Raw genomic sequence first — 13,018 nt, forward strand, 5'->3', positions numbered from 1 at the left:
CTTCTACTAAAATCACAGGTTTAAACCTCACCTGTTGATACTCAACGATATTGTGCTGCTGTCGATAGTTCTCCTGTTCTTGAGCGGTGTACTGATGATAGGTTTCGGCATTGTACGGAATCAGTACCATTGTTTGATGGTAGTTTCGCAGAGGTGGTGGAGACTCCGGTCGCCTTGTTGGACTTCGGGCAAACTTTCCATAGGCCGCCGGATCTGGCTGATGTATATGGTGAGCAGTGTGCACCGCGTGATGCTGGGTGTGAATTTGCTGTGACTGAACGTGAACCGTGTTCGCCTGAATATTGCCTGCAGGCAGTTGAGCACAATTTTGATAGATGGCTTCCTGTCCGTGGTAGCTATGGCGGGCTTGAGCCGGGATGTGATAGTAGTTTCCGTGGGGGTCCACAGCAGCAACCATGTTGGTTCCGGCAGCCGCAACTGCTGCCACCGTCTTGGATTGAGTGCTGTTTACGGGATAGTAGCTCCAGGACGCCGTGTGTTGATGGGTTGTTATCTGTTGCTTTGCGGCGGCCAGTTGCATACTGCTAGCAGTGTGCGGTCTTGGCAAAGTGTTTGATTGCATTGGCTGAGGTGGATCGGTACTGGTCTGGGATTTAGGCTGTGAATGGAACATGCTTAGATAGTCTGAATGTACGTGATAAGATTATACTCTACCTGGGGTGGCGACGGCGCCGCCAGTTGAGCTTGCATCTGTTGAAGTATTTCGTTGGTAGAACCAAACCTCGGTTTGATTCCCTTTACCGAAGGCCGCGAGTTGAACCCATAATCATTGTGCTCGTCATCGTCAGAACCTGCTCCAGAAGCAGGTGCCGAAGTGGATGTTTCGGTACTGTAGCGTTTTTTCAGTCGTTCTGTTCTTGCTCCCTCCTGCTGTACGAAAGCCGCCAATTCATCCGATTCCTGGCCCGGAGTACCGGCAATTACATCCGGAGCTACCTTTTTGCTTTCATCGTCACGAAGCACGGCGTCAATATCTCCTAAACTATATTCCGTACACGCTGAGCTACCCAACGAATTCCTGTCGCCAGGCTGAGCGAGTGTGTAGTAGGACAGATCATCGCGTTGACCTGCAACGCATGCCGTCAGTGGAGCAAGTGTTGAGAGGAACTGTCTTCGAGAATCCGTTTGGCGCTGTTGCGGTGGTTGGTGGATTTGGGTATGGGCGCCTTGAATCTGAACCCCCATTCCAATGTCTGGTCCAGCCGGACAACGACAATCCTATGGTAGGAAATGATAATTATTAATAAGTGAATAAAGTTGTAAAGGATTTGAAATAGTTCGCCTCCGCGTGGAGCATACTGGGTAGCACTAAATGAGCTACACAACGGAGTGGCTGTACTCCAGGTTAGGATCGGATCGGAAAATCGGCAACGACTTAGGTAACGAACAAAGGACGAGGATTGAAAGCTCGGTACTTAGAACTGTAGATCACTAAATATCCTGGATGGCGCCAGGGTTCAGTTTGAACCCAACCACTTCGGCATCGTAGCACTGCAGGAGCTCAGCCGGAAAAGAGAAAACGTACGAAGGATGTTTGGCCGCAGGGCCCAATACTATCAGAGCGGCGGCACCGGCTTTATTGTGTTAGGCAAAATGCAAAGTCGTGTGATTAAGTGGCAGGCGATCTGCGACAGGATGTGTGCATTGAGGATAAAAGGCCGATTCTACAACTACAGTAATGCTTTAGAATCCGTCAAATCCGTCGTTTATTCGGTCGAATTGCACTACGAATTGTTGCCCCAAAATTGTTTTTGTGAAAAATTAACTTTTTGACTTTTTGGCACTTAGTCGTTTTTTCGTCTGAACAAAATCGATTTTTGACGAAATTTTTTTTTCGAGATAACAGTAAATCGTTCCATGCGATTTTAATACATTTGGCATCGAAAACTTTTTTTTGTAAACCCCGATTTCCCTTACTCCCCCTTTGGGTGATTTTTCGATTTTCAGAAATCTTAAATTTTGACATCTGCTACAATAGTAAATGAACTCAAAATGAGCTAATATTTTGCATAGGGTACATTATCGTGCAAATCAACATCTCAGGGAGCCCCGTATTAAAAATCGATATGACAATTTTCAACGATACATTTTGCCTGGTTCCGAAAAAAGTTCCAGAGTGTCGTTTTTTGAAAAAGAAAAAGATCTCGACGTTTCATGAAATTAGAAGACATTAAAAAAAAATTCGAAACCCCCGATTTCCTTTACTCCCTTCTTGGGCGATTTTTCGATTTTCAAAAAACTCAAACTTTGAGGTGCGCGAGCTGTGCGACACTAGTACCGTTTTGTCTCATATTCCGAACAGTCTCAAATTCCGAACACTTCACTTTCAAATGTAAATTAACTACACTTTCATGTTACAAATAATTGAACAATGTAAGCCCTGCCATTCTTTGAGTTATAAGCTACATTTTAACATTATTTACAGGCATTGATTTAGCCCATAATTCAAAATATTAAACATTTGGAAAAAAGTGACAGTCAAAACCAAAGATAAAATGCTTGCTTTAGCAAATTGCGTAAAAAAACAAGCATCGTTAATTTTTTATTTTTGTAGTTCTTTCAATTTCTTTGTTTGCTTTTTTAATGTTGAGTGCTAGAAAAGGTGAGAATATACAATAAATGGACGAAAAAAATGATATTTTATGTAGAAATATTTATTAAAATTAGTATTGAAGTAGAGTTCGGAATTTAAATCGAGTTTCGACGTATGATTCAAATCCCGAACACATAATTTTTAAATGAGAATTTACTGAACTTTAATGTTATAAATAATTCTATAATGAAAACCCTAACATTCTTTGATTTGTAGGCTTCATTTTAAAATTCATTCACAGGTATAGATACTGCCTATAATTTATAATATTAAACATTTACAAAAAATTGACTTTCGAAAACCAGTGATAAAATGTTTGCATTAGCAAATTCGTCGAAAACAAGCATCGTGAACTTTTCGATTTTTGTGTTTTAATTGCTGTTTGTATGTTCGTTCGGTAAGAATCTAGTTACGAATCTACTATAAATTGTTAAAAAAATCTTCTATGAATAAATCTTTATTAAAATTAACGTTAAAGTAGTGTTCGTAATTTGAATCAAGTTTCCACGCAAGAATCGAATTCCGAAAGAAAATGTTTGAACACTATTTTCCGGCAAATACAACGATAGTTCACAAATTAGAGTACAAGGACAATCCAATTCTGGTGCAACAGTATAAAAAGAACATTTGTTAACAAATGTTTGGATGCTCCTTTCTTGCAAAACGCAGGTCGCAGATGCAAGCCAACGAGAGTAAAATTGATTTTCTTTGCCAGGTCTTCTACTAAAACCACAATAACAAAACCGGGGTCCTGAAGTAACAGGGCGAACTCGATTATTATAAAGGGTGTGTCACATCAAATTACATCACGGAAAAAACGCTGTAGAAATTCGCCCAGTAGACCGATCCTTTTGAAAATTTTAGACAGTAAAATAAAAACTATTAAACAACTTTTGGCATTTTCTTTTTATTCATACTTCGAGCCCAAGCCCGTATGCTCGCACCTTCCTCTTTACCCCGTCCATAAGGTTCTGTACAACGTCAGGTTGTAGTTTTTTTTGAACAGAAATCCATTTTCTCTTGAGTTCCGCCTCCGATTTAACAACTTTTGGGTTCTTCCGGAGGGCCTGCTTCATAATCGCCCAATATTTCTCTATTGGGCGAAGCTCCGGCGCGTTGGGCGGGTTCATTTCCTTTGGCACGAAGGTGACCCCGTTGGCTTCGTACCACTCCAACACGTCCTTTGAATAGTGGCACGAAGCGAGATCCGGCCAGAAGATGGTCGGGCCCTCGTGCTGCTTCAATAGTGGTAGTAAGCGCTTCTGAAGGGACTCCTTAAGGTAAACCTGCCCGTTTAACGTGCTGGTCATCACGAAGGGGGCGCTCCGCTTTCCGCAACAGCAGATCGTTTGCCACACCATGTACTTTTTGGCAAACTTGGATAGTTTCTGCTTGCGAATCTCCTCCGGAACGCTGAATTTGTCCTCTGCGGAGAAGAACAACAGGCCCGGCAGCTGACGAAAGTCCGCTTTGACGTAGGTTTCGTCGTCCATTACCAGGCAATGCGGCTTCGTCTGCATTTCGGTGTACAGCTTCCGGGCTCGCGTCTTCCCCACCATGTTTTGCCTTTCGTCGCGGTTAGGAACCTTCTGAACCTTGTATGTACGCAGGCCCTCCCGCTGCTTGGTCCGCTGGACGAATGAACTTGACAAATTCAGCTTATTGGCGACATCCCGGACCGAACTTCTCGGATCACGTCTAAACTGCTTAACTACGCGTGATCTTTTTCACTGACGGAGCATCCATTTTTGCCGTTCTTCACCTTCCGGTCGATGGTTAGGTTCTCGAAGTATCGTTTTAGTACTCTGCTGATCGTGGATTGGACGATTCCCAGCATCTTACCGATGTCCCGATGTGACAACTCCGGATTCTCGAAATGAGTGCACAGGATTAATTCACGACGCTCTTTTTCGTTCGACGACATTTTTCCAAATTTACGAAAAATTGACAGTGAAGCATGGCCAACGTGATCTATACACTCTTATCTGATTATAAGCGAAAACTGAAGATATAATTCCTAAAAATTAAATTTCTACAGCGTGATGCAATTTGATGTGACACACCCTTTAGTTTGAGGTGTCGCATGATAGATTTGCCCAATATCAAATTCCTTTCCTTTCCATATTCCATGTTCACCGGAGCTTGTTGCGACCATACCTCCGGAATCAGTTGAGCGATTCAAACCATATTAGATAGTGATATATAAAATTAGACTACTTCCCATTTGGCGGTTGGCACATTCAAACTGGTTTAACTCGTGTCAAGTATATTTATTGACAAACTAGCTGACCCGGCAAACTTCGTCCCGCCCAAAATTTGTTTTTTTTTGTTATCAATACCTTCAAACATTCACGTTTTTTACTATGAGCAAGTTCATGGGTCCAATCGCAGAAGTGTTCATTGATTGCTCTTCTAATCGACCTCGTTGAATTTATCTTTTACTGTAAAATTAGTAGTATTTCTAACAAAACTCATCATTATAATATCAGATTATATTCAAACACAATTTTCGTTCAAGATTTTTCAACCATTTGCAAATAACATGTTTCTCTGTTACATGGAATAAATGTTTAATACAGAAAATATGATAGACCAAAGACAATCCTAAATCGGACAATTCCTTCCTCGAGTTCTGCTTTTATCAACACATCGACGATCCTCTTTATTGTATAGAAATAGATATCATTACATTAAAATCCATTTCCAGTTTCGAACAAAGATCAATTTCGCTAGCGCAAACATCAAATGGAATAACAGTACTTGTCACTATGTAATTGTAGAACATACGGGAATTTAATTTTCCAAATTTTCCCTTTTTCCTTCAGAGTTTTCCGAAAATTTTCAATTTCAGGAGGGAGGGATGTCATACTATTATGAAACATTTCTCATACCCAAAAACCTTCACATTCCAAATTGTGCTTGATTAGTTCTCGAGTTATGTGGAAGTTTGTGTTTCATTTGCATGGCAGTCCCCTCTTAGAGAGGAGGGTGGAGAGTCTAACCACCATAGACACATTTATTGCACCCTAAAATTTCAATATGCCCAATTTGGTTTCATTTGCTTGATTAATTCGCGAGTTATGCAGAAATTTGTGTTTCATTTGTATGGCAGCAGCCCCCCCCCCCCCTTAGGGAGAAGGATGAAGAGTCTTACTATCATTGAAACATTCATTGCATCCTAAAACCTTCACATGCAATATTTGGTTTCATTTGCGGGATTAATTCTCGACTAATGCAGAAATTTGTGTTTCATTTGCATGGCAGCCACCTCCTAGAGAGGGGGGTGGAGAGTCTAACCACCATAGAAACATTTATTGCACCCTATAACGTCAATATGCCTAATTTGTTTTTATTGGCTTGATTAATTCCCGAGTAATGTAGAAATTTGTGTTTCATTTGTATGGGAGCCCCCCCTTAGAGAGGGGGAGGGGTCTCAAACTATATCAAGAAAACCTTCGCCGGCCCCCAAAACCCCTACATACCAATTTTCATGCTGATCGGTTCAGTAGTTTCTGAGTCCATAAGAATCAGACAGACAGACAGAAATCCATTTTTATATATATATAGATTTAAGGGGCCGGTGTTACCCCCAGTGCCCCTGCTTATAATACCAGTTAATTTTTACCTTAACATTGAAATAATAATTTTTTTTTATATTTGGAATATAAAAATATATATACATTTTTTTAAAACTGTATATGATCGAGTCAAGAGGCAAGATTTCGAAAAGTAACGAAAATCCAGGGAAATAAGTTCCCAGATTAACATTGGTGGCTCCAGAGAGGAGGAGCCACACCAAATATTTGTCAAAAAACCAATAACTAAGGAAAACATGGATTCCCTAGTTAACAGGCGTACATACATGAACAATGAGTTACACGCTCTGCTTGGAGAGACCCACATTGCACATCTGGTCAAAAGTCAGAAGACTGCGGTTGGCCGGACACGTCGGAAAGATGCCGGACGGTAATCAAGAAGTCGAGAAGCTTTATTTCAACAACCTCCAGCACCAGAAAAGGGAAGCGCGCGAAATAGGGACAGCGCGCACGATGGCTCGTCCAGATCAGGAGTGACTTGCTAGTGTTGAGATGCCAGGGATCCTGGCGACAAACAGTCCAAAACCGATTTGAATGGAGACGACTTCTTGATACAGCACGAGTCACCCCGACTCTCGTCAAATAGGTTAGATATGTGAGAACACAGTAAACTCACCTGTGGAATAATGACTATCGGATTCTCATCTGCTTCCGGTATCTTCTCATGTCGCCGGTCACGATGGAACAGATCGGTGATTTTTTTGTATGTCGATCCGTTGGATCCACTGGATGAGCTTGAGGCCGACGAACTTGGGGAGAAACTTTTATCCGGGATGTATTTGGGTTGTTGGGGATTTTCTTCCCCTGCTGGACTATCCCGTCGTTCCATTTCACTGAGATCAGTATCGTTGCCATGGTCACCATCGCCACCTTCGTCAATCGGTTCGTCGATGTCACAAGTTAGCTGCCGAATACGTTCCTCCAGCGAAGTGACATCCTTAATAGGTACCTTTTTCCTGTGAATTTATGTATAGGGTAAAAAAGTTGTCAATACGTGTTATCAAAATATTTTACTTACTTCGGCTCATACTTGATGAGCGATCGGCGGAGAGCGTTCCGTTCGATTGTCCGCCTGATGGTATCAGTCTCTGACGCATTGGAACCGCCCGGACTGCCGCTCGCAACCATCGAACTGCCAGCGTTAATGTTATTGCTGCTGCTATTGCTAGTGATACTGTGCTGATGAACCAAAGTGGCCTTCTTCGAGTCATCGAAGGCCTTCAGGGCCTCTTGTGTTAGTGCCGTTGGATTACCAGCGTTGGTTGTGTTGGTCGTGCTAACCGCAGTCAACACCGTCGCCGTCGATACAGTTGTGGTGGTTGAGGTCGCCAACGCACTGCCAGCCGTACATACCAGCGGATGGATAGCCGTACTCGGGAACAGTTGCCGAACGGCCGAATTAGGTCGAAGAGCATTGTGAAACAAACTGGAGGAGTGTCGCTTCAGCGTATCCGACATGTAGTTGATGGGTTTTCCGGTGCACATCTCTCCTTCACCGAGACCGGACTGAACCTCGCCATCGCAACAGGCCTCCCGAATTGTGGACTCTTCGGTGAAACGCACCGATCGCTTTGAGCTGGTTTCCTCGTCCGATGTCACATTGGTCGAGTCGTCGTGCTGGGAAGGACGAGTAGCGTTATTTGATAATTCAATGTAATTCTTCCAAATATTCACAAAGAAAAGTTGGTATTAGAACATTTGCATAAGATGTTCATAACGAAACAAATTCTAGATTTTCCAGAGTTTATACCCACGAAAGGAGTTTAATTGCCTCTGAATCATATTATCTATCTCATCCTTGAGCTGATTCCCCCATAAAACACAAACACACACATCCGCAAGCACGCTGGCACTCATCAATCGAGAGAATGATGATGGATTTCAGTGGAAGACGTACAAACGAAAGCAGGTAAACCCTAGAAGCGTGGGAGAAATGTCCTCAGCGGCGATATGAATATTTTATTCCCGTCTAATAACGTTTTATTAGCCATGGTGTACGTGCTCAGATTGCAAATATGCCAATATTTATTGTGAGCGATATCGTTTCGTAAGCAGGCTTATCGCTCAAATTTGTACGTCCCGTGGTGTGGGGTTCTTCGGGAGTACAGTGTGATATTGCAGTATTTTCCTCAGAGATTTTCCAAGAGGTGAAGGTAACGATGGAGAGGGCGTAAGGGAAACAGCAACTGAGCGGGTATGTCTACTAGTGCGAGGTGTTTCACATCAAATGTTTTAATATCTTTCACTTGACGTCAGTTGTGTTGATTGTGATTTATCTATTTTGTATAATATACGACGAATTCGTTTTTTCTTCAAATTGTACATAAGAAGAAGAATAAATATAATTTTACAGTTGTTCAGCAAAAAGGGAATAAATTGAAATGAACATTTTATTTTTGAGTTCTCTCTTAACGCAATACAATATCCCACGCAGTTTGGAATTTCAACAAAAATAAATGTAACTTTCGTATTAATAACAACTCACGATGGAAGAATAAATAAGATCGTGCCTACTCCCGATACACAAACATGTTTCATTAAGTATTAGAGAAATTTATCAATACACATACAAACATACAAACACATACAAACATACAAACATTTGCAAAAAAACGTTAGTTTTCCGGCAAAAGATGGATTTCTCCGCACTGAAAGCCGAAACAAACCATTAATTGATTTCTTCGAAGTTTTCTCGATAACTTTTATACTTTTGGCTATCGCATAGTTATCAAGTAAATTTACTCCCTATTTTTGGTCCATTGGTATAGATTGATCAAATGTTGTCGAAACCACACCATTCATCGTTTCACTATCTTTGAAAAGTGCATAAAAAACTTTCAGCCATTAGAATCTAGTGAGCACAAATGGTAAAATTTCTTTTTTTTTTCGGCTTGACTGGTTGGCATAGATCACGTCATCACTTTTTCGATTATAATTAATAATTTTTCTTTCAATTATCTAATATAATTAAATATAGGAAAATCTCCCGTGGATGACAAAGTCGTTGAAATTTTCAGCCCACTTTTGTGTATCAAAAACGTCAATAATTTCTTTGATGGTCAATTCACCATAATTTTAAATTCCTGGTCAAACAAAAATGAAAAATATTCTTTTTGAGGTCTGAAGTAGATGTAGATTCACAATGCATTTTGTGAATCAAAGTATAAAAATAATTGTTGATCAGAAATCCCTTTCTTTTCATATCTACCGCTTGCCTGATAATGTTTGCACCATTGAGCAATGTGAAAATTTAAAAAAAAAAATCAAAAATGTCGGTTCCTTTTTTTATCTTTATTCAATTCAGTTTTATATTCGGTTTTATATTTATTCAAAAGTGGGACGTTTCTGAGAGCTATTATTCAACTATGTTAAGGGGATATTCGGACAAATGTCCGAATCCGCAAAAATAAAACAATGAATATTGTTACTATCCGTTATACCATTATTTGTTCATTTATCTTTTTAAAATACAACAAAAAATTGAAGGGAAAAGAGATATTCATAACTAGAATGGTTAAGAGCTGATGCAGTGAGAGGGTTCAAAAAAGTGTTGTGCCATGGCGTACACTATTCCAGCCTTCTGGTTATCGGAAACAAAAAAAATCGAACAGATTCTGAAACAGTAACGATGCCGCTATCGCATGAACCTCGGATGAGTTAAAAACATCTTTTTTGAGGAAATGGTGGGCGTTATAAAACAAAATACGGTTTAAAACTTTTTTGTGCGTTTTTCGATTTTTTAAAAACAGTAAAATTTAAAAAATATCATTTTTCAGAAGTTCGTGCGATGGAGAGATGGCTGCAGATTATATCCATATAAATTAGACATGAATCTGTTCAATAGAACTTTAGATATCGTGTACGCCAGTTTGAAATAACTAGTTTCGAGAAAAACGCGTTTGAAGTTCATTGCTATGACCGTACCAGGTTAGATACCACATCACGAAAATGGCTCTAACTCGGTAAATAATAGCATTTTCGATAAGTCCTTTCTAGGGTATATTCTTGAATGCCCAAACTACAGAAATATGAAGAAATTTTTTTTTTATTTTTTTTCAAATTTATAGACTAGAATACTGCCTTAATCGTCGATCGAGTTTCCGCTTGCTGCAATTACGGTCTCCACACGATTTCGGAACGCACGGCAGGTCCTTATAGTGAAGCCAGGGTCCATTTTCTTCTAGGTACGGGTCAATGTTTGTCTGAGGCTTGTTGTACTCTGGTGGGGCTTATAACAGGCCTTGGCCTGCATGACACGCCATACTAAGTAATCCAGCAGATTAATATCGGGGCTGGATGGCGGCCACATATCCTTCGCCCAGAGCGGCAGATGTTGCTGCAACCACTTCAGAGTTCAGAGGTTCGAGATGTGGCATGGAGCCCCATACAGTTGAAATACAACATTTGTCTTCGGACCGTCCACGGAAGAACATACTAGCTTGTTTACAAGATCAAACCCCTATAAAGAACTTATGAGGAGTGATCGTATGAACAGTAGATGCAGCTTACAAGCAGTATGAATTATTTGAAGAGCTCTAACGAGCAGTGTCCTCTGTGAAGAACGAGATACACACCACAACATGGCGCAACTTGATCAAAACCACCCCGAATGGGTTATTTGAACTGATTGAGAACTAGAGATGACCTAAGAATAAGTAACTTATTGTAATTCATGGGAAATTAACGTTAATTTTGTGAAGGAGTGAGAGTTTTTATTATTATTTTTTTATTATAATTTTTTTTAAATTTTATTTCATCCGACCATGTAACGTTTTAATGAATATAATCTTATTCTAATTTCTTCGGAGCCTTGTGCGAAACTGAGCTGAGTTTTCGTTGAATTCATAAAGATTGAACACGACATTGAAACTACGCATGACTGCTCGAACTGGTTCATTACCAATGTAGTCCTGTCTCCATCGTGGCAGTCGAAAAATTCGGAGGTCCTGAGTGCGTAACCAGAAATATTGATGTCCACAAGAGCCAGGAGGTTCGGAGCGTCGAGCTCGGCGCTCAGTAGCTTGGCAGCAAAAACGGCTTTCGCATTTTTTCTCCTTCGTTCCAGTGTCTCCAATCCCAACAGTTGGCATCTGTCCTGGTAGGGCGGCAGGTTGACAGGATCATTCTACGGCAAGTCGCGAAGCGCGAATTTACGCACGAATTTACGCTGAACGGCTTCTAAGCGATCAGTTACGGTACTATGAAACGGATCCCAAATGATTGAACCCGTCTCAAGAATGGGACGAACTAGACTGACATACAGTGATTTCTGAGTGTAAGGATCTTTAAAATCTTTCGTCACCTTTCCAACGAAACCAAGCTGCCTTCGTGCCTTCGCAATTATTTCTGAATAATGGTTCCTAAATGTCAGACTGGAGTTCAATGTGATTCCAAGGTCACGCACCGTCTTTACACGAGTCAGGGTAGTCCCGTTGATGGCGTACTCGAAATGCAGGGGGGCTTTTTGCGATGGAAGCTGATAACGTGGCACTTTTGAATGCTGAGAGTCAAGTTGTTGGCACGGCACCACCATGCGAATTTGTCCAGTATCTCCTGAAGTCGGTAGCAATCATTTACCATTTTACAACTGGTTCTGTAGTTATGAAACACTGGAATTTTAGTTTTTTTTATTGTTTCGCACCTGAACACAACAATAAATTTCAAATAACCAGTCTTTTAAACGAAGATAGTAATTATATCCTACACTAAATACTTCAATTCATCCGTCTTCTAACATATCTCTGGGAATTTAGAAAAATGAGTGGCTCTATAGTTGTGAAACGCAGTGTACGTAAGTACCAATGCTGCATACTGACATACATACTTACATACTTTTTATTGTTAATATAAATAAAATCGATTCCAGTTTTCTTTTCAAATTTTTTCAGCTTTCTCCAGTTTTTTTTCAAATTTTTTCCCGCTTTTTCAAATTTGGTCAAACAACATGGACATTGCTAACATATGCAATGCACCAACGTTCACAAACGCTATCAGACAAGAAGTCTTGGACTTAGCACTGTGCAGTCCGGTTATTTCAGAAAAAAATCATAACTGACGCGTTTTAGAAGAAGCAATCTTGTTTGATTATAGACACATTATTTTTGAATGGGATGTTGGTTTGACAGTACAGAGAGATCCTAAGGAAGCCAATTGGGAACGATATTCCCTTGAACGTGAGTCCAAAACTTTCAGTTCGGCTGAAAAGTTTATAAAGTAACACAGTAATACTATTTTTTTAATTTTTTCCATTTTGTTCACAATAACAAAATTAGCTTCACTCTCAATGCTGTAACTCACGAACCAATCAACCGATTGCTGTCAATCAAATTTTGACACGTATCCATTGAAAGATGGTGCTTTGTGATAGTCAAGTAGATTTTCGCAAGAGGCGTCATCTGGACGTCAACCTTATGAACTTTTCAGCCGAACTGTTGGTTGATATTCTGCTCTACGATGGTCCGTGTTCATTTCATTTATCACCGTCATACGGCATATTGCAATGAGTCCCCTCTCAGACTGAATTCGTTTTCTCTCTCATTTGCAAATTGTGGATGAGTTCACGGTGGGTGCACAATGGAGCCATCCATTAATGGTGTAAATACTTTTTTGCATCAGAAATCAATTTTTCGCTTCACTTTAAATGGACGTGAAAATGAGATTGTACATATCGAGGTGAAGTCAGGTTGAATGGAGAAGCAGATTTGTATTCATTCGCCATGTCAATTAGAACAACCATTTGCTAGGATTGAATTGAATAGAAATGAATTGACGAGCGTTAATGGCGAGGATGACTGATGAACTAGTCATG

General features: G+C 40.4%; 1 protein-coding gene across 4 annotated transcripts in view; it reads right to left on the minus strand.

Moving 5' to 3' along the window:
• Window positions 1-13,018, minus strand: part of LOC129774670 (uncharacterized) — a 269,049-nt gene that overhangs the window by 12,196 nt on the left and 243,835 nt on the right. For 3 of the 4 annotated variants that reach the window (XM_055778505.1, XM_055778506.1, XM_055778503.1), the window contains 4 exons: window positions 7,229-7,827; window positions 6,827-7,166; window positions 676-1,239; window positions 32-619 (listed from right to left, as the gene is read on the minus strand). In XM_055778505.1, coding sequence (XP_055634480.1) covers window positions 32-619; window positions 676-1,239; window positions 6,827-7,166; window positions 7,229-7,827 — 2,091 coding nt within the window. The remainder of the gene's footprint in view (window positions 1-31; window positions 620-675; window positions 1,240-6,826; window positions 7,167-7,228; window positions 7,828-13,018) is intronic. The other variant, XM_055778504.1, reaches the window with a different exon arrangement.

Source organism: Toxorhynchites rutilus, chromosome 3, assembly GCF_029784135.1.
Source record: "Toxorhynchites rutilus septentrionalis strain SRP chromosome 3, ASM2978413v1, whole genome shotgun sequence".
NCBI classification, from domain to species: domain Eukaryota; kingdom Metazoa; phylum Arthropoda; class Insecta; order Diptera; family Culicidae; genus Toxorhynchites; species Toxorhynchites rutilus.